Source organism: Xyrauchen texanus, chromosome 7, assembly GCF_025860055.1.
Source record: "Xyrauchen texanus isolate HMW12.3.18 chromosome 7, RBS_HiC_50CHRs, whole genome shotgun sequence".
NCBI classification, from domain to species: Eukaryota; Metazoa; Chordata; class Actinopteri; order Cypriniformes; family Catostomidae; genus Xyrauchen; species Xyrauchen texanus.
The window spans coordinates 13280340-13301571 of record NC_068282.1 but is presented as its reverse complement, the minus strand read 5'-3'; the positions used below and the strand labels follow the sequence as shown (position 1 = coordinate 13301571).

Here is a 21232-nt window from a genome sequence, read left to right as displayed (position 1 = left end):
TAGATGCAACATTGCGAGACATGAACTCGAAAACCATGAACAAATTTACACAAGGTAAAACAATCAAACCAAATCCACCCCTTTGACTTTTATTTTGAAGTTATAGAAGTTAAAGTGGTGGCTTTGTTCTTTGTGTCTCCCCTCTTCTTCTCCCTGTCTTTGTCTTGCATTGTTTGATGTTCTAGGTTCAGTTTGGTGAATCCTTTAGCTTTGTATCATTTGTGTTTCACCGTTTTGTTCTGCTTTATCTTGTTTATGGAGATCTGCACTTGAGTTATAAAACTTCTACTTGCCAGACCCTCATCATCACACACTTACAACAGAAGAACCGTCTGTAAGTTGTTCAAATCATTTTAGGGTTTACTGTGTTATATCGTCATGGCAACAAAGTTGCAAAATTGGAGATCACTTTCAAAGAAAAGGTTAGTATGCAATTTTATCAGACTAAAATCATGTTAATACACATATTCTTTACAACGTTTACAATGGTTAATATTTTAATGCTTTTAATTGTGCTATTTTTTAAAGAAAAGGACAAGTAAAAATAATTTTTTGTGATAATCAACATGCCACAAATGCTCTCTATTGAAACAAAATTTCCTTTAACTACATTAAATATATGTAGGTTTACAAGCAGCGATAATAAACATGTTTTTGCCAATCACAATTTATTTAGAGCAGCAAATTATTGGCTACCAAGAGCCTGAAACCATCAAATGTGGGTTTTGGATTCGCTATATGCAACTTTTAATTTATTTTAACCCATTTCATACTGTTCAGGACACTCTAAGGAGTCATTTAAGGGTTCAAATTCTGGCGCATGGAGTCACGTGACCAAACACCATGTTGATTTCCGCTTCTATGGGTTTAGCGCCAACAACAAGTGCCACTGGTAAGAAATCACTTCACATTTTTTCACTGAAACCTGTTTGGTTGTAAAGAGTAGTGTCTCTAGTTTTGTTTGATATGCTGCTTTAAATATTTAGTTCATTTTATGCACTTTTGCGAGCTGATAAACATGAATCCAAAACCGTGTTCGTCATTTTGAATAACTTTTCACAATAACAAATCTGTGGGTCATTTCACTTCATTTTAATCTAAACATATTTTTTGTTAACACTGTACAATAAGGTGTGTATATTTACTGTGCATTTTCACATTGAAAATAAATGTATTCATCCAAAAGCTGTAAAATGTTGCTTTAAGAGGCTTTATATTGAGTTAGGATGAAAATAAGGTTTTTAAACTGTGAATATAGACAGCACACTGGAAGATAAGTCCTATTGCATCCTATAGCTTTCATTTGCAGCTAATTGCATTCACTCCTAAAATCAGACCAAAAGTTCTGTTTCAGGGTGCAGATGATGTTTGGACCACTCAACATGTTTGACAGACATAGCTCAATGATGATCAGTGCATAGATTCAGAATTTTTTCATTTAAATAAAATATTTTAACATGCTTGGCAATGATTTGATGGTGCTGGCCATTACTTTTAAGCAGAACTATGTATTCATTTTTCTAGAAAACCAGCTGTAATGTCTATAACATCCCAAAAACATGAATAATCAAATCTCCTGGAAAAATAAACTATTTAATGAAATAAGCTTTCCATAGCTTGGTATTTCTTAAAATGTCACAATCTTTTTTATTTATTTATTTTGTACTTTTTTTATTAGGTGCTACTAGATACAAATTAAAAAATGAAATAGAAAATGCACACAGAAGTCATGAGGCGGTCTCAGGAGGATAATGTTAATAATTTAGCACATTGTTGGGGCTATGCAGTTCATGGTAATATGAATAAATTTACATTTTTGATTTTAAGCACATTTTTATTACTTTTGGTACTATATCGGGAAGATAAAGGGAGGGAAATAAAGAGAGGGAAAAAGCAAGAGTAAGTAGGCCAATGGACAAAGGTGGAGATAAAGATGGAGATAAACTCTGGTGGTGTATTTTGACACATTTTAGAAAACACAGTTAGAGACAATAAAGTCTGTGAGTGGATAAACGTAGCAGAACATAAAAGAAGACAGGACAAAAAGGAAATTTACAATCAGAGGATTGCAGGATGAACCATCCGTTGGATGTCATGATTTTTTTCAACATGAAAAATCTGATTTCCCTGGAGACTCTCCTATCCTACCATATAGCACAATATTCCTACGACACAGCACAGACATGCAAACACAACCCAAAATATATTCTTATGCTCTAGGGTTGTGTGCGATTCAGAAGTGAATAGAGAATCCCTTTTAAATTCCAATTTAAATTGCTGAATTTGAATTGAGGTGGCAAAAAGGATGCATTTTGGACATTTTGTGGTTATATGGCAAAGGAAAAATCTGTTTGGCTATGTTAATTGTTTTGACAGTACTGACCTTTAGAGAAATATGTCTTATCAACAGAGAATAAATACATATTCAACATATAACAGAGAAAAAAAATATAAGTAAAAACGAATGATGTAATGATTCGCAAAAATGAATGATTTGTCACAAAACCTGTTTAACTAATTCAGGTCCTCGGTTTCAGTAAATTCCTTGTCCTATTAGTCTCGTTTAATTTCTAACTCAGTAGTATCCTGTGGTGTGTGGCTGTAACGATTACCCTGTCTTGTTTCTCTGTTGCCCTTTTGGTTACCATTTGTTGTCACTTTTGCATTTCTCAGTTTTCACTTTAGTCCCTTATGTAATTCCATAGTCTCTTTGTTAGCGTTCGTGTTTTCCTCTGTTCATTGTTTTCACCTGCCCTTGTTAATTTGCCTTTGGTTTCTGTTAATCACATTGTTATCTTGTTTGAGTTCTGTTCTTTCATTGGTCCCTTTTTCCCTGTCTGTGTATTTATACCCCGTGTCTTTGTTCAGTCTTTGTTAATCGTCGTTTGATGTTTAACCTGATGTTTCTTTCCTTCCCGAGTTCCCTGTTCGTGTCAACCTTGGTCAGCTCATTCAGTTTATGTTTCATTTCCCCATCGTGGGTTGTTGCTTTGTGTTTTGCCCTGTTATTCAGTTAAATAAAGTTCAACTGCGTTTGGATCCGCATCTCCTCGTCAGCCTCATTACTCAAGCGTAACAGAACGATTGACCACACATGGATCCAGCAGCTATTCGGGCCAAATGTCGGCTGCTCAACTTGCAGCAAGAACACTACCCACTTGTAGACCACGCTCACTACTTCCTCCTCCTGGCTGAACGCTACTGACTTCCCGGACTCTGCACTGATGATCTTTTTCAGGGACAGCTTAAATCGCTCGCTGAGGGAGCGGGTGCCACAGGCAACGGCCGGCAGCACTCTCGCGACTACCTGGAGATGACCCTACTAGCGTGCAGCTCACCGCACCCTGTCACACCAGCCTCACCTGTCAGCGAGCAACCCCCATGACAGTGGCTCCCCTTGAACCTGCACAGTCCATTTTGTCCGCCCGGAGGAGGAGAAGACAGGCTTCCGCCTCCGACCCACGCCTGCCCGGTCTGCGAGCCAGAGCCACGCCTGCCCGGTCTGCGAGCCAGAGCCCACGCCTGCCCGGTCTGCGAGCCAGAGCCCGCCTGCCCGGTCTGCGAGCCAGAGCCCACCTGCCCGGTCTGCGAGCCAGAGCCCACGCCTGCCCCGGTCTGCGAGCCAGAGCCCACGCCTGTCACCGTGAGCGAGCCAGAGCCCACGCATGTCACCGTGAGCGAGCCCGAATCCTCGTCAACCACGGTAACCCAGCCAGAGCCTGTAGCCTCAGACGTCAGTGAGCCAGCGCCTGTAGCCTCGACCGTCCCTGAGCCAGCGCCTGTAGCCTCAACCGTCCCTGAGCCAGCGCCGTAGCCTCGACCGTCCCTGAGCCAGCGCCTGTAGCCTCGACCGTCCCTGAGCCAGCGCCTGTAGCCTCGACCGTCCCTGAGCCAGCGCCTGTAGCCTCGACCGTCCCTGAGCCAGCGCCTGTAGCCTCGACCGTCCCTGAGCCAGCGCCTGTAGCCTCGACCGTCCCTGAGCCAGTGCCTGTAGCCATCGACCGTCCCTGAGCCAGTGCCTGTAGCCTCGACCGTCCAAGAGCCAGTGCCAGTAGCCGTGACCGTCCAAGAGCCAGTGCCAGTAGCCGTGACCGTCCAAGAGCCAGTGCCAGAAGCCTTGACTGTCCAAGAGCCAGTGCCAGTAGCCATGACCGTCCAAGAGCCAGTGCCAGTGCCAATGGCCGTGACCGTCCAAGAGCCAGCGCCTCTCGAGCCCCCTAGGGTTCCGCCTCCCAAGTCTCTCAAGTCTCTCAAGCCTCTCGAGCCTTCCAGGGCTCCTCCTCCCGAGCTTTCCAGAGCTCAGCCATCCGAGTTTCCCGAGCTTTCCAGAGCTCAGCCATCCGAGTTTCCCGAGCTTTCCAGAGCTCAGCCATCCGAGTTTCCCGAGCTTTCCAGAGCTCAGCCATCCGAGTTTCCCGAGCTTTCCAGAGCTCAGCCATCCGAGTTTCCCGAGCTTTCCAGAGCTCAGCCATCCGAAGTTTCCCGAGCTTTCCAGAGCTCAGCCATCCGAAGCTTCCCGAGCTTTCCAGAGCTCAGCCATCCGAGTTTCCCGAGCTTTCCAGAGCTCAGCCATCCGAGTTTCCCGAGCTTTCCAGAGCTCAGCCATCCGAGCTTTCCAGAGCTCCGCCTCCCGAGCTTTCCAGCGCTCCGCCTCCCGAGCTTTCCAGAGCTCCGCCTCCCGAGCTTTCCAGAGCTCCGCCTCTCAACCCTCTCGAGCCTTCCAGGGCTCCGCCCCTCAACCCTCTCGAGCCTACCAGGGCTCCGCCCCTCAACCCTCTCGAGCCTACCAGGACTCCGCCCCTCAAGCCTCTCGAGCCTGCCAGGACTCCGCCCCTCGAACCTCTCGAGCCTCCCAGGGCTCCACCTCCTGAACCTCTCGAGCCTTCCAGGGCTCCGCCCCCCGAGCCTCCTACGGCTCCGCCCCCAGAGCCTCTTGAGCCTCCTACGGCTCCACCCCCAGAGCCTCTCGAGCCTCCTGCAGCTCCGCCTACGGGGCCTCCTACGGCTCCGCCTCCAGAGCCTCCGATTGCTCCGCCTCTCGATCCACTCAAGCCTTTGATGGCTCCGCCCCCAGAGCCTCTTGAGCCTCCTACGGCTCTGCCTCTCGAGCCACTCAAGCCTTCGACGGCTCCGCCCTCAGAGCCTCCCGAGCCTCCTATGGCTCCGCCTCCCGAGACTCCTCCGGCTTCCCCTCTCGAGCCACTCAAGCCTTCGATGGCTCCGCCTCCCGAGCCTCCTATGGCTCCGCCTCCGAGACTCCTCCGGCTTCCCTCTCAAGCCACTCAAGCCTTCGACGGCACCGCCCTCAGAGCCTCCTATGGCTCTGCCTCCCGAGCCTTCTCCGGCACCGCCTCTCAAGCCACTCAAGCCTTTGGCGGCTCCACCCTCAGAGCCTCCTACGTCTCTACCCCCAGAGACTCCAGAGTCTTCCTGGTCTCCGCTCCTAGAGCCTCCCACGGAGCCGCCTACCTCGGCTCCGCCTCCTGAGCCTCTCTCAGCTCAACCTCCTGGGCCTCCCGAGCCTCTCCCGGCTCCGCCTCCGAAGCCTCCATTGGCTCCGTCTTCAGAGCCTTCATCGCCCTCGCCACCTTCGGCTCCGCCTCCCCTGGCTCCGCCCAACTCTGTTCCGCCTCCTGATCTGCCCAAGGCCTTACCACCTGAGTCTGCCATGGCCCTGCCTAAGCCTCCTTTGGCGCCGCCTCCTAAGTCCTCCTTGGCTCCACCTCACACGGCTCTGCCAGCCTCAGTCCCGTGGCCTCTTCCCAGGCCCCCCGACCCAGTCCCTGTCCGGTGGCCTCCACCCAGGCCTCCTGACCCTTTTCCCCTGGTCCCTGAGGCCTTCCCCAGGCCTCCTGACCCAGTCCCTGTCCATTGGCCTCCTCCCTGGTCCCCCAAACCTGTCCTTGCCCTGTGGCCAGCTCCCAGACCACTGAAACCTGTCCCCGCCCGGTCTATACCACCCCGGCCTCCCAAACCTGTCCCTTTGTGCCCCCATGGACTGCCTGGTTGTCCCTTGTGCCCCCGTGGACTGTCTCATCTCCCTTGTGCCCCCGTGGACTGTCGCATCTCCTTTGCCTCGTGGACTGTCTCATTTCCCCCGTGGCCCCCCCGGACTTCCTGCCTGCCCTCTGTGCCCCTCGGACTGCCTCCTTGCTCTTGTGCCCCCCTGGTCTGCCTGTCTGCCCCGGATTTCCTGCCTGCCCAGTGTTCCCCCTGGTCTGCCTGTCTACCTATGTGCCCACTTGTACTGTCTGGTTGCCCCTGGTGCCCTCATGTTGTTCTTATGGACTTTTGTCTTTTGTTGTGTGTTTGTTAGGATCGTCTGGAATCCGATCTTTAAAGGGGGGGCTATGTAACGATTACCCTGTCTTGTTTCTCTGTTGCCCTTTTGTTTACCATTTGTTGTCACTTTTGCATTTCTCAGTTTTCACTTTAGTCCCTTATGTAATTCCATAGTCTCTTTGTTAGCGTTGGTGTTTTCCTCTGTTCACTGTTTTCACCTGCCCTTGTTAATTTGCCTTTGGTTTCTGTTAATCACATTGTTATCTTGTTTGAGTTCTGTTCTTTCATTGGTCCCTTTTTCCCTGTCTGTGTATTTATACCCCGTGTCTTTGTTCAGTCTTTGTCAATCGTCGTTTGATGTTTAACCTGATGTTTCTTTCCTTCCTGAGTTCCCTGTTCGTGTCAACCTTGGTCAGCTCATTCAGTTTATGTTTCATTTCCCCATCGTGGGTTGTTGCTTTGTGTTTTGCCCTGTTATTCAGTTAAATAAAGTTCAACTGCGTTTGGATCCGCATCTCCTCATCAGCCTCATTACTCAAGCGTAACAGTGGCCAAGTCAATTCAAATTCCAACTCTTGAATTTACATTCTTAAAATTTAGTTAAAATGTAGTTAATTCTTAAACACGCATCCAAAACACACACGGTACAGGAGATGATGTATGTGCAGAGATACATGAGAAGAATGGAATATGAGGATCAGGATAAATGTGATTACAATGATGACCAAAAATAATATTTATGATAATGTAGCTGACTTCAGTAGTAATGATGATGAACAATGACAGCACCTGCGGCTACAATGAGATTTTTAGTGACACAGAAAATGATATGAATGATGAACAGTAGTGAACTAATGCTGCAGTGACATCTCTTGAGAAGCTTGTCTCTTTCTACATCAGAGGAGGTGGATTCCACATTTGAAGAGTTCTGTTGCCAGGCAACAGCAGTGAATGTGTTTGGTCAGGTGGAAGTGTGACCCGGTTAGAATAGAGAGGATCTCTCTAATCTAACTCTGATCCTTCACCCTTACCTAACATAGAACACTCTCTTTCACTCCCTTTCTCACAGGGGCCTTTACTTTCATGTGCCCTTTAGGCCACCTAAAGTCATACACATTAAAGTCATGAGCCACAGCCACTGTATTAACTCTAACAATGTTGGAGTACATGAATTACATATTAATGATTATAAGTGTTTAAATGTGACAGTTTAATGAAGCCTTAGTGTGCTAAACAAGCTACAGTAACTGGGTTAAAATCATAGTCCAATCTGAGGTTCACAGTGAGTTCATCATTCATATCAGGAATGAACGAGTGCAATGTAAAAGTATTGAATTATAGAATATATAGATTATAGAATAATCAAGTATCCAAATCTAGATAAGATCTCAATTGATGATCAAAAATAATTTCAGGTCTAAAATAATTGTTGTCATATTAAATGATTAAGTTAGATTCGGTCTTATCTATATCAAATAGTTATGATGCTACAGCCACATGCACATGAAAAAGACAAACACGCAGATATCTTCACCACTTCGCTGGATTCCAACGTTGTGCCAGCGAGGTGGCATTTTTACAACCTTGCCTAAACCTTCAGAATGTACAAAATGCAGTAAAAATGTCTATGTAAAGTGTGGTAAACAACACTTATTCCCAGGGCTGGACTGGTAATCTGGCATACCTGGCATTTTCCTGGTGGGCCGACACACTTTTGGGCTGATCAGGGGCGTAATGGCCATCGGGATAACCGAGCGGGCCATTGGTTCGGCTGTGAAACGTGCTGAATGGGCCAAGATAAGCAGAAATAAGCCGCCGCGTTATGCCAGACGGACCACAAAACGGTGCCGTGATATGCAGAAAAGGACAGAGAACAACATACCCCCCCCCCCACACCACTAAACAACATTTGGCATTTATCATTTAAATCTATTGACTCTTCAGGTTTCTGGGGATTAGAAGATTGTCTTCTGATTGACACAAGGGGGGGTGCTAAGTGATGGAAATGAATACTCCAAAAAGTTGACAAAATAAAATCTTAGCAGATATGTTCTAAAAATGTGTTTACAATATTTTACATTTGGCAGACGCTTTTATCCAAAGCAACTTACAATCCCCCTGGAGCAACCTGGAGTTAAGTGCCTTGCTCAAGGACACAATGGTGGTGGCTGTGGGGATCGAACCAGCGTCCTTCTGATTACAAGATTACCAGATTACCAGTTATGTGCTTTAGACCACTACACATAAAAAGGACAACCCCTTCGATACGTCACACCCTACCATCTGATTTAATAGTTAATATGTCAACAAATGAAAGAAAATTGTGTTCATCAAACTATTTCATGGGGTCTTTAAAACATGACATCAGAGAATGATGTATATGAATGGGTGAGTTATTTTACCAGATGTCTAGCATTGATGACACATTTAAAGAGATGAACTGCTACTCATTACACCAGCTATAAACAGTCTCAATCAACCCTGACATCAGATCACTCCATCAGTCAGTGGTAATAGAAAGTGCCAAACAAAGAGGGTCCTTATATATCTACCTGTCACAAAGAATGGCAAACACGGGCAATTTAATTTTATCTTTCTATGCCCATCTGTACACTGTTTGTGAAATTCTCATCTAAATTTAGCACACCATTGGCTGAGCCAGTGTTGCTGTGTCAGGCTGGATGGGAAGGTTTTGATATCTCCACAGAGCCACAATGTACAAGAGAATTCAAACAACAAATGGATAGGACAGTGTTTCCCAACCTAAGTGCCACGGCACACTAATGTGCTGTGAAAGATATTCAGGTGTGCCGTGAAAAATTATAGAATCCACAAAATAGATAAATGCATGAAAAGAAATGTATGGATCCAAACTCCTCACCTTTCTGAGAAATTCTAAATCCGTGACTGTGAAGAGCAATGATTAATGTGCAAAAGTGATTAACCCTTGTGCATCAATTAAAAAAAGTTACACATAGGTTCATTATGGACAAAAATGTCCTTGTCCAAAAACTGTCATAAAAATATTATAGATTTATATTTTTTTCCACTTTCACTGACATAATTTTTTTAACCAGCATCAGCTCTAATCATAATGACCAAACATTCATTCATTTTTAGAATTTTAACCCTTTAAACGCTGGTTTGTTTACATAATGCCACTGTTGTTTTTTAGGAAAAAATGAAAAATAGTAATTATTTTCAATTTAATAGATGCTAAGCAGAATTTTTTTCTTTGATTATTAGAGCCTCGGATATGTCAATGATTAACAACAACATTCATTTTGATGCTTTCATATTTTTTATACAGTATCAGATTTTAAAAAAAAGCTACCACTTAGGTCCATAATGGACAAAAATGGCTATGTCAAAAAGTGTCATAAAAATATTATAGAATAATATTATAGAATAATATTATTTTCTACTTTCACTGACTTATATTTTAACCAGCATCAGTTCTAATCATAATTACCAAACATTCATTTATTTTCAGAATTTTAACACTTTAAACGCCGGTTTGTTTACATAATGCCACTGTTGTTTTTTTATAAAAAATATAATAATTATAATTATTTTCAATTTAATAAATGCTAAACAGAATTTTTTTATTTTTATTATTAGAGCCTCAGACACATACAAACCACACTCTGAAATCCATACCAACACACTCACACAATTATATATTCATAATGTATCTAATTGGCTCTATAATATGCATAAGCCAAAAACAGCAGAAAACAACAACAAAAGTGATGATATGCCAAACCTGAAAAAATGGCACGATCTGGTAAAAAATATTTAAAATGTAAATTTTGAAGCCTTGCCAACATAATGAAAGCATGTTAAACAAGATTGCATAATTTTATAGTTAAATAGCACTGGGATTAAAAATCGCAGTTTTAATGGGTTTCAATGTGCCATTTTTGTCCAAAACGATGCTAAGAGGGAGTATTTTGTGTAACTAGTGCAAAAAATATTTTTTTAAAGAAAATAGGGTGAAATATTAAAATTCCAATAAAAATTCACACCTGTGGAAAATTTTATGCAGTTAGCATTAACACAGACAAAGTTATCAAAAAAACAAAACTGAAAAAGCCAAAAATGTCCACAAGGATGCACAAGGGTTAATGATTTATATGCACTAAGCGTCACATGACTCACGTCAGTGCTGCTGATTACATTGAAGTATATGAAGTGACTTTACACCAAAGTTTTTTTCACACACGTATTTGCTTCACCAATAATGTCTTTGAGAGTACTAATATTTAGAAATATTTAAAAACTGTCCAAATTTGTGAAGAGATATCGAATGTCTCATAATTCCTTTTAATTAAATATTACCTTATCGTTTATGAATATCAGAGACCCCAGTTATTGAACTAATTTAAATTCACCAAGAAAACACTTAGACCTAAACATAAATGAGTCCTTTTACTACTCTCTGCTATCAAAGCAACTGTAAGTATTTTTCTCTCTTCCAAATACATGTTTTCTATGTTTATTGTTCACACGATATTGAAACTATTATTACACTATTATTGTTGTATTTTTGGATGAAAAATAATGCTCAGTCTGAAGGAAGACTACAGATCTGTTATTTTAATGCTTAAATACTATAAAGTCTCTTGGTAGATTTCGGTCATGAATGACTAAAAATGATTCACTGACTCACTCATAGCACAAAAGACGCTCATTTGTCGCCACCTAGTGACATTACCAGAAGGGGCCACTGAACTAATCAGTTAAAAAGCTGAAAATCACACACATCGACTTTAAAAATCTACATAAGCCTATTTGATAAGAGTGCAGATTGAATGCAGATATGTATTTATTTATTTCTGTTGCTGAACTGCATTGCTGATTTACGTATTTGTTGGCAGTCTGTTAGCATTAGTGCAGGGTACCGCTTCATTATCAGTCACACAAAGCTACAATCTCCAATGGACTAAACTGAGCTGTAGTTGCCAGTATAAATTAATCACTAGCTAACCCTTAGGCTACATGTTCCTCAGTATGATTACAGAATGTAGGCAATCAACAATTTCATGGAGCTGTGAGCATTTTGTCAGAGAAAAAGTCAACTTCTGTTGGCTTATTAGCAGTAGTGTAGTCTAGCACAGTGATTCCCATCCAGGGGTACATAATTAGGTTACATGGGGTGCAGGAAAATAATAAGATTTTGTTATGTTGAACCTTACAAAATCACATGTATGCTAAAAATAAAAATAATAAAATCAGGTATGGTTCGAATAATGATAAATCAATAAAAATAAAAAGAAACTGATAAATGCACATTATCCCCACTTCTTCAGACAATACTAAACCACTGCTTATTAAGCAGTTTTTGCAAGAGCATTTAAAATTATTATTGAACTTTAGAATTAAGTTGCTTTTAGCAGATCGATAGACTGATTTTCACTTCAAGCTAATTGGTAAGTGCTTTTTGCACTGTTATAGCAACATCAAGAATTTTCTAAGCATAAATTAAGCTGCTGGAGCATTCAGTATCGGAACAAGTAACCTGACGAAACAAAATTTAAATCGCAAACATTATTAGAGATCTTTTTCTTGGTATATATATATATATTCTGAAGTCACTAAGACATGCAAATTAATAAAGTATAATTAGACTTTTTTCAAATGTTTAATGACACATTCATCTGTTTACAAAAATGGTCACTGAAAGAATAAGTGAACAAATTTGAACTAATATTTGTATTATTATTTTATAGCCCACCTTTGTTTTGCAAGGTTAGTCACTTTTTATTATCTTTTCTAAAGGATTTTCTATTTTCAAAAGATGAAGAGACTCAAGTCAATAACATACAGGTAAATATCATCTAAAATTAATTCACTGCATTAAATACCGACCAAGGTAAATTTGAAATGTAATGTAATGTTTTTGTGATGTTTAATATAACTTTATTCTAAAGAAGTTGTGAAATGACTGATTCATTTCTACCATTTTGTTTTGTAATAAATAGACTTTGTAATAACTTTATCAGTGTGTTTATTATGGAAAATGACAATATTCTGAATTAATTTTAGCTGGTATTCTTAATGATATAAACACAGTTTAAAAAACACTATCTATGCAACAGAGTGTAATACATTAAATCTGCACATTGTATATTGTATTTGGACTATGTACATGAAAAATAATTGTGGACACTTACACAATAGACTAGAGAAAGCTCTTTAAAAAAAATGTTGGTCAGAATATGTGTCACTTTTGCAAACTTTTGCATACAGTACTTCCTTAACGTCTTTACAATGCGGAGACATATGCTCCCTATTCACACATACTGTAACTATGAGCTTGATGGCAGGGTTGTGGTGGGCTTGATCATAGACTTTAAGCAGAAGAAGTTCTACCAAACAGAGATTGAGAGCTTTACATGTTTGTGCCAGAACAACTTTCTCACTGAACAACAGCAAGACCAAGGAGCTGAGAGTAACTTTAGGAGGTAACGGAGGAAAACTTACTTGTGATCAATGGGTTACCTGTGGTGACAGCAAAGAACATCAAGTACCTCATAGTTCACATCACAGGGGACTCGACATGGACAAGATACAACATCTTCATCAGTAAGACTCTGCAATGCCTCTATTACTTCATGCAGGAGGGGACATTCAGAATGGACCCCCAGACGCTGAGATCTTTATTCAGGTGCACTATAGGAAGCATTCTGTCAGGCAGTATTAATGCCTGGTATGAGAGCAACAAAAAAACAGGAGGGTGTGAGGTCGGCTGAATATATTGCTGGAGGTGTTCTGCTCAACCTGCAGGACATCTTCATCAGGACTAAGGCCAGGAAATTCATCAAGGATTCCAGCTATCCAAACAATAGACTTGTCTCACTGCTGAAGTCAGGGGAATACAACCATAGCCTACTATACAACTACCCTTGAGCCATTTGGATCCAAAATAAAGATTTTAGAAGTTGTCTGCAATACCACACAATAACCCATGGCCATCTCAAATTAGCCAATCAATATATAAATGTGTCAATCAATTTAGGAAATGGCTAGGAACCTCTTGCAAAAAGCATTTTGCCAAGCAGGGAGGATTTGAGACAATTCCATTGGAACCATTGGAACAGAGCACAGTTTGTTTAATATCTTAACCACAGCTTACACATACACACTATTATCCAGGCATGGCTCCAAGTCTAACTTAACCTGTCTGGAACATATGGTGAACAAAAGAATCACCATGAACAACATCCAAACAACCAATAAAAGAGCCTGATCTGATGAAAATTACATGACTGTGGTTTAATTTTTTCTAAATTATATTACAAGGTGCACGTGTCACAGCAGTTCCGAGGTGAAATGTCCAATGGTTGGCGCTGAAAGGGGGTTGCATTTTTCCCCCCAAACAGAAAAGGTTTTTAAGGTTTTTGTTCTATAGAGTTTTAAATCAACTAAAACCGACCTCCCTAACCTAAACCTTAAACTGGGCTTGGATTGGCCAATAGAAGAGTCGGGACTTTTCCCGGTGAGTCGGCAGGCCACTAGCAGGATGATGCACATTATGATATAAAAAGCCATTTAAACAAATAAATATCCTTTAAAATATTATATTATTGCTGTACAATATACAGAATAAAAAGTATATACATATAAAAAGTACAAAATTCACACCCACTTCTGTGTCATCGGATCAAAGAGGATTCTAGAAAGAAATGTGCCGTTGATACTCTTGCACTATAAAAAAGTACCACGACCAGAACAGATTGCAGATGTCTGCTCCAGAATACCTAAAAACATTTATGCAGAGCTACGTTCCCACCAGAAGCCTGCGGTCGTCTAAGGAACGTCGCCTTGTCGTACCAAAACAAAGAGGCACCAAAACACTTTCCCGGACTTTCAGTTTCATCATACCACGGTGGTGGAATGACCTTCCCAACTCAATCCGGGAAGCTAACTCACTCTCTATCTTCAAAAAAACGGCTAAAAACACATCTTTTCCAAAAGCACTTAACCGGTCACAAAAAAAAAAAAAAGCTTAGCTTCCCGGATTTACTATTCTGATGATAGTGAAACTTTGTAATATGGCACTTTTTGTACCACTGAGATGATTCGCTGATGTTTTTCCTCTTTTGTAAGTCGCTTTGGATAAAAGTGTCTGCCAAATGAATGAATGTATATGTCTGGAGACTCATTTTACTTTTTAACTTGTCAAGGTGTCTAAAAAATTTGACACTTCTGCATGAGAGGGTGAACAACAGCGAGATGCTTCACAACGTTCAAAGACGTCCGTCTAGTGCATGTTTACATAAGAAAACAATTGAAAAATAGCATTGACAGATGCAAAAATGTACAATGTCACTGGGCTTGCCTACAAGTTCCTAAGTTTTGCATAAGTGGCATGTGAAAGTAGGTTTGCATCAATCGGATCACAGTGTACTACTTTGAAGACTATTTACTTAAAGGTAACATTTTTCTTTTTATTTTGCCTTAAAACTAAACTTGAAAAACACCTGAAATTTGACATGAAAAGCACAATTGCGGAAGAAACCATGTCATTTTGTGGTGGTTCCAATTGTGCTCATGTGCCATCTTGCATGCTCTTCAGGACTTGTAAATCGCAAGTGCTACGCTCTGTCAGTTGAGCTACTGCGCAATTTTATTGGGCTTGAACAAGCTGATAGTTGGTTACGTAATGCAAATGTAAAAATGTAGCACCTTACATTTTATGCACGTTATCAGTGATTTTGTGTTTTGATGTTATAAGAAAGCTTTAAGTGAGGAACATGGCAGAAAGTATTTATGACTGATAATCTGTGGGTTTACTCATGATTTGTGTGAAAGAGTATAAAAGTTATTATTGGTGCAGCACATCTGGTGTTTATTTTTATAGGAAACCACATAAAAATTATTTATCAAAAATGTAAGTATGTAACATGATTCAATAAGTACAGATTGTATAACAGGCCAGTTTAGGATCTGTTCATACCTCATGGTAAAAAATATAAACAAATAAAATATGGTAAGTGTCTGCACAGTGATTCATGGCAATAGCTGTAAAAACGTTGCAAGAAAATGCAAGCTAATAAAGACCAATTAATCAGTGTGCGGACTCTTGCCATTTTTTCTGTTCTCTTTTTTCTTTGTTGGTTGCATTCTGTCTTGCACCTGTGCCTAACTCAGGTTGGATGTGCATACGTTTTTTTTTTCTTCATTTTTATTTAAAAATGCTAAACACACGGCCATTAATTCTGGAGAACATTAGGTCACACGGAGATAAGAATGACCTTTCTCATGAACCAAATTAAGACTGATATAATCACAACAAGAGTTTCTGAAGTCAGCAAGGAGAGGAAAAACCCTCTGTGTTAAAATCAGGCAAAAGAGTCAAGAATATTTCATGCAAACAATCAATCGCTCAGTTCAAAGCATGATTTCAAGAATGTGATTTGAAGGGTACAAAAGACAGTCTGAGCAAGTTCAACAAGAGAAAGCTCAACAAACAAAGCCATGACTTATGAAACGACTGCCACTCAAAGAAGGCTTCATTCTCTTACATGGGGAAACCATGAAGGGGAATGGATGGAGGAAATCTAGAAGCAGAGTATGACTAGGGCGTGAAAGAATACTGTCAATACTATTGTCTTATAATTGTCTGATAAGACTTAATTAATGCCAGTGCAATGGACATGAGTGCATTAGTGCATTCAATGCATTTAATTTGTAATTGTAAGAACGTGTGTCTTAATTAATGCTATCTCTTATAAGTAGTGTAACAAAGATCCCCCATTTAGCCTGAACAGACTGTAGGGGCAAGTGCTGTTAGCGAGCACCTCCTCGCTAGTGTAAGTAGTGTAACACACACACACACACACACACACACACACACACACAAAATAAAAATTAATAATGATTTAAGTACCAAAAATATATAGGGTCTTTAGAGACCCGAGGTATGTAAGAGTGTCAGGTATTTTTCGCATTTCCATAAACCATATATTTTTTATTATTATTTATTTTCTATTTAAGTTTACTATCACAGGATTTCTTTGTTTATTACAAGAGAGATCTATACACTATAAACTATTGTCATTTGGGAGTACTTCATCTATTTATATATAAGTTGTTTATCTATTAGACTCAATAAATGCCTGAGAAAATACATATGTGTAACTTTGGTGCAGCTGATGTGTGTTTTATGTGTTATGGGTAGCTCAATATGTGTTTGACAGGTAGTTGCATCTCATGCAATTTCAGTGTGAAAATAATTAATCCTGTTCGAGATTTGTCCTGATTTGATGCATTATCTCTTTGATTTATGAAAAATTAAACATCAAAATATATTTTATTTTATTATTTTGTAATTTTTTTTTTTTATATTTTGAAAATGTGACACTATCTAGACATTTTGTACATCCATTTTGGATAGATTTAAGTGCCGGGTCTCTAAAGACCCAAATATGTAAGAATGTTTGGGAAAATTACCATGCATTTAAGGGTTTATGGGAATTATTGCATAGTTTTACCATCAGCATTACATTGCCAAAACTTGTGTTTTCTGTGTAGGAGATGTATGTCTGCATTGATATCTGTTAAACAATGTAAACATACTTGTATTGTGCTGTAAACCAGTCTACATCCATCCAGCTTTTATGTACTATCAAGCAGATGACATATGTATCAGATTTATTGAGTTGGGGCTGTGCTTTAGAGCAGACACTTTGGAACAGCACCTCCATAAATAGCTGCTAGGCAAGGACATGCACTTTTATGAGAGAGGACCCAAATACTGACCTCAACCAAAACTGCATCTCATTCATCAGACTCTCTAAACATCTCACTTCCTCTTTCTCTTGCTCTTGTGCCCTAAAAGCTTTTTTTGCCTTGTCTGTGTGCTGTCAAAGCCCTCCATTCTCATCAATCCATAGGAGAGGATGCCAATAAATGAGGGTGAAGAGAGTCTTTACACTGGTACCACGAAAAGCCTAAGGCAGCCACCTGCTTGTCTCACTCGACTCCACACAGCTAATAGTGAGATCACACTGCTGTCAGCCAAGTCTCTTTGTTACATATGTACTTTGCCATGATGTCTAGTTATTGGAGGAGGCTTATAAGTTCACAATACTTGTTTCTTACATAAAGTAAGTAACATGAGAAAAAAGCTTTCCTAGCATTTTTAGATTTGTTAGTTATGTAATGGTTCTAAGCAGAAGAAAATGGCATAGTAACAGGGATTCCCCCGTGACATATTTTAGAAGAGAGCTGAAAGATGATTTTCACTTTCACTAGCCCTTCAGGAAAGATCCCTTTCTACTGCCCGAAGTGTCCAATTTTAGCTTGCCTGTGGAAATAAACAATGTGTGTACAGTAAGTGTGAGCATGTGTGTGAGACACACCAACAGTTGTCTTACATGTAGAAAAACTGAAGACAATTATAAGGATATAGAGCAGAAAAAAGAGAGTGAGAGAATCTCTGTGTGATAAAATTACATTTCATACACAAACCATACACTCAACTCTCTCTCTCTCTCTCTCTCTCTCTCTCTCTCTCTCTCTCTCTCTCTCTGTCTGTTTAATCTGCATTATTAATGCATCCCATGTCTCTGCGTGGGTACTGAAGTAATTAAACTCTGAAAAAGAAAGAATGAACAAAGTTCTCTTTCTCACTGAGTGACTTATTTACTCCTGCAACAGCATGACTCTCACTGATTTAATATGCGATTTTAAAGCATTTATTCGTCAGCCAGCATTCTACTATAGGGGTAAATAATTAACTTGTTATTTCAGTTCAGTACGATTTATATTGTTAAAAGTACTATTGGTATTTGCATTTAGTCTTAACAAGCACCTCAATACCTGTCACACCAAAACCAATGATTCAAGAACTTTGCAAGAAGAACGCAAGTTCTAGATGGTACACACTGGTATGGTGGAGTATTAGTGAGGGGATTCCAGAGTTGCTATGCGGTTGCTAGGGTGTGTTTTATGATTGCATACCGGCCTAAGTCAAGACCCCACACTCAGGTGTTTATGATATTCTGTTCCCTATATGGCTTGAATAAAATGGCCATATAAGTGTAAGTCTATGGGAGTTTCACATCCATTTTATTGTCCACCATCAAATCGAACCAGACAATAATGTAATATTTTGCACAATTAAAGATGAATTGTTAGGACTTAGTTATTACATATCAATAGCATAATAATAAACAATATCATTTAATTTATATCATCCCTATAAACTCCCCAGGATAGTGTTTAGTCAGGTGTTTAGTAACCTTATCCCACTACAAGACCCCGTCAGTATGTGGATTTATTCACTGTAGTGTGCAGATGAATCACCTTCATCACTCTTTGCCCTGCTAACAACACATACTGCAGGAATTACTGTTGATAAATCAATTTCTCAACACATTTTATTCTAATTAGTATTTCTCACTGTCTCATTCTCTCATATCATATTAAACCTTCAAGAGGAGATCTGTTGAGCACATAATCAAGCTGTCTCTGTTTTCATTCCTTAAAGCTAACATCTGCAGCTTGTCTGCTCCTTACATCCTAGGGAGTGCCAGGAAATACAAAGACTCGCCACATGGTTGGCAGCAAATTGGATGGACTGAGCATATGGACAGGGTTGGGAGGGTTACTTTTGAAACGTATTCCACTACAGATTACTCAAGGTCAGTAACATATTCTAAATACTTTGGATTACTTCATCTGCACTGGTAGATTTTTTTTCACTTATTTTGACTATAAAAACTCACATGTTAAAAATACATTCTCTGAAAAACCTAAATATCTTATGCAGTGTTGCTTCTAAGGATTTTTTGATATTTTACAGGAAAATGATACAAAAATCATTATCAAGAATACGATTTTTCCCCTAATATCAAAGGTCTTACTGGAAAAAAATTAATTATGATCCAACGTGAATTTACTTGATAAAAAACATGATCGTGTCTGGTAACGTGCATATAAAATGGCTAGTTATAGCATTTTAGCTTAGCATAAACTGACAAAGAATTAAATACTTTATAGAAATAAAGTGTAATCTAAGTTGCTATTGTAGATTTTTCAGTTTTGAGTGAAATCCAAATGATCCCTGAAGCACATTTATGACTTGCAACATTTTGACATTTGATCTGATTATTAATTTAGTAGGAAGACAAAAGTGCTAGCTTGTAATTTTCCCATATGTAATGGAATGCAGAGGAATACACATTTTTAAAATGTGTGACAGGAATCAGTACCTGTATTGACACATCACTGTAGGAGCCTCCAATCACTCCAGAAATAGCAAGCGGAACATCGTCATGGATGGCGTAGGATCCATCTGGACATGTGTACTCACTATCATCCACTTTCGTTAGCGAAGCACGCACAAACTCTAGTGACTGCTCTAGTGCATATGTGTCCTTAGAGCAAGTGTCCAGAATGTGGGCACCTAACGTTACCCCAGGCAAAATCTGATCATCTTGATTGATCTCGTCTAAGGCTAGCAGCATTGCCTCCAGTCTCTGAATCCCTCTCTGGGCATTGATACGGCCACAGTCCTGTGCCCCCTCTCCCTTATGATGAACAGGAAACAGGCCTCCAATCACTAGGTCCCCCTCGATTATGATCTCCTTCTTGGAGGCATCAGTGTTGTAGCCAGGGACAGCCAAAGCCTGGGGTGTCCTGGCCAATAAAAGCAGCAGTAGAGATAAATGAAGGGGCCAGGTGGGGCCGTGACCTCTAAAATTAATTGACCTCTTAACCATTGTGAGCAAAGGTCTGGATGCTTTTCAGGTCAATCCCTTTTTAGCAGTCTTTGGTCCTCTCTCTAAATGGAAAGGGATGGTACTGAAGATGTGCTAAGAAGACTTCAAACAGTCTTCAGTGTGCGTGTAACCAGGCGTTGGCAAACTCAAGCATCATTGCCATCTCCCGCTTGTTAGAGAAGATCACAATCTGTGGATCAAACAGAAAGATTGTTTTAGATGCATCGCTGAAAGAAACAATGACAGTTTTGTCTAAACATTGCCAATGGGATTGTTTTTTCAAAGAGAGTTTTCTTAAGGTCAAGGTTTTTATTTCAAAACAGATTGGACATTGGCATGGGTAGAGAATACGTGGGAGACGTGTCCCCCTCACTTAAAAAAAATTAATACAATTTGTACACTGTGTTTAGTAAATGTGATTACATTAGCCAGCCAGCCGTGTTGTGTCCGCTCAAATGTGCACATTAATTTTCAAACAGCAACACCTACTCCCATCTGTCTAGAACAACATGATACTCAACATTTTTGTGTTTGGATTCCAATTGATCTTAATATTGTTACAATAAAATATATATATATATATATATATATATATATATATATATATATATATATATATATATATATATATATATATATACATATATATATATATATAATCCCTGAACATTCCTTCCCCATTACTTTAATATTATTACTACACCTCAGGACATATGGCATAGTGTTGATTCATATCCATGGATGAGATATGGAGTGTGTTCTTTAAAAGTCAAAGGTTAGGTTAATGGTTAGTGGTTAAATTGATGGTTTTGAGAGCATTAAGTGCAGATGGCAGAACTTGGAATCATGAAACAAATGATTCATTTAGAAGAGCTACATGCTATATGCATTAAATTTTGTGAATATATTCATACTGAATTGTACAGAAGCAGATCTTTCTTGTGAAAACAATTTCAATAACATACATCAAGATCATGACAGGGGATACATAATATTTCTGTTCTGTATGGATATACAGTAGGCCCTGAAGACAATGCTTGAATGGCATGAGAGAATGTTATCTTTGAAATAAATTACAGAATCACAAACACTGTTGGGTAGTAATTGAGTACATGTAATCTGGTTTACATAATCAGATTACAAAAATCACTACTTGTAATTAGATTACAAATTTCTTTTTAATCATATTACAGTTTCTTTAATGGATTACATGATTA

At 39.9% G+C, this 21232-nt stretch overlaps 1 protein-coding gene across 3 annotated transcripts in view; it reads right to left on the bottom strand.

Moving 5' to 3' along the window:
- LOC127646176 (metabotropic glutamate receptor 2-like) overlaps positions 1-21232 on the bottom strand; it is a 64378-nt gene that overhangs the window by 24843 nt on the left and 18303 nt on the right. For all 3 annotated transcript variants that reach the window (XM_052129662.1, XM_052129664.1, XM_052129663.1), the window contains exon 2: positions 19506-20205. In XM_052129662.1, coding sequence (XP_051985622.1) covers positions 19506-20015 — 510 coding nt within the window. In that variant the 5' untranslated portion in view covers positions 20016-20205. The remainder of the gene's footprint in view (positions 1-19505; positions 20206-21232) is intronic.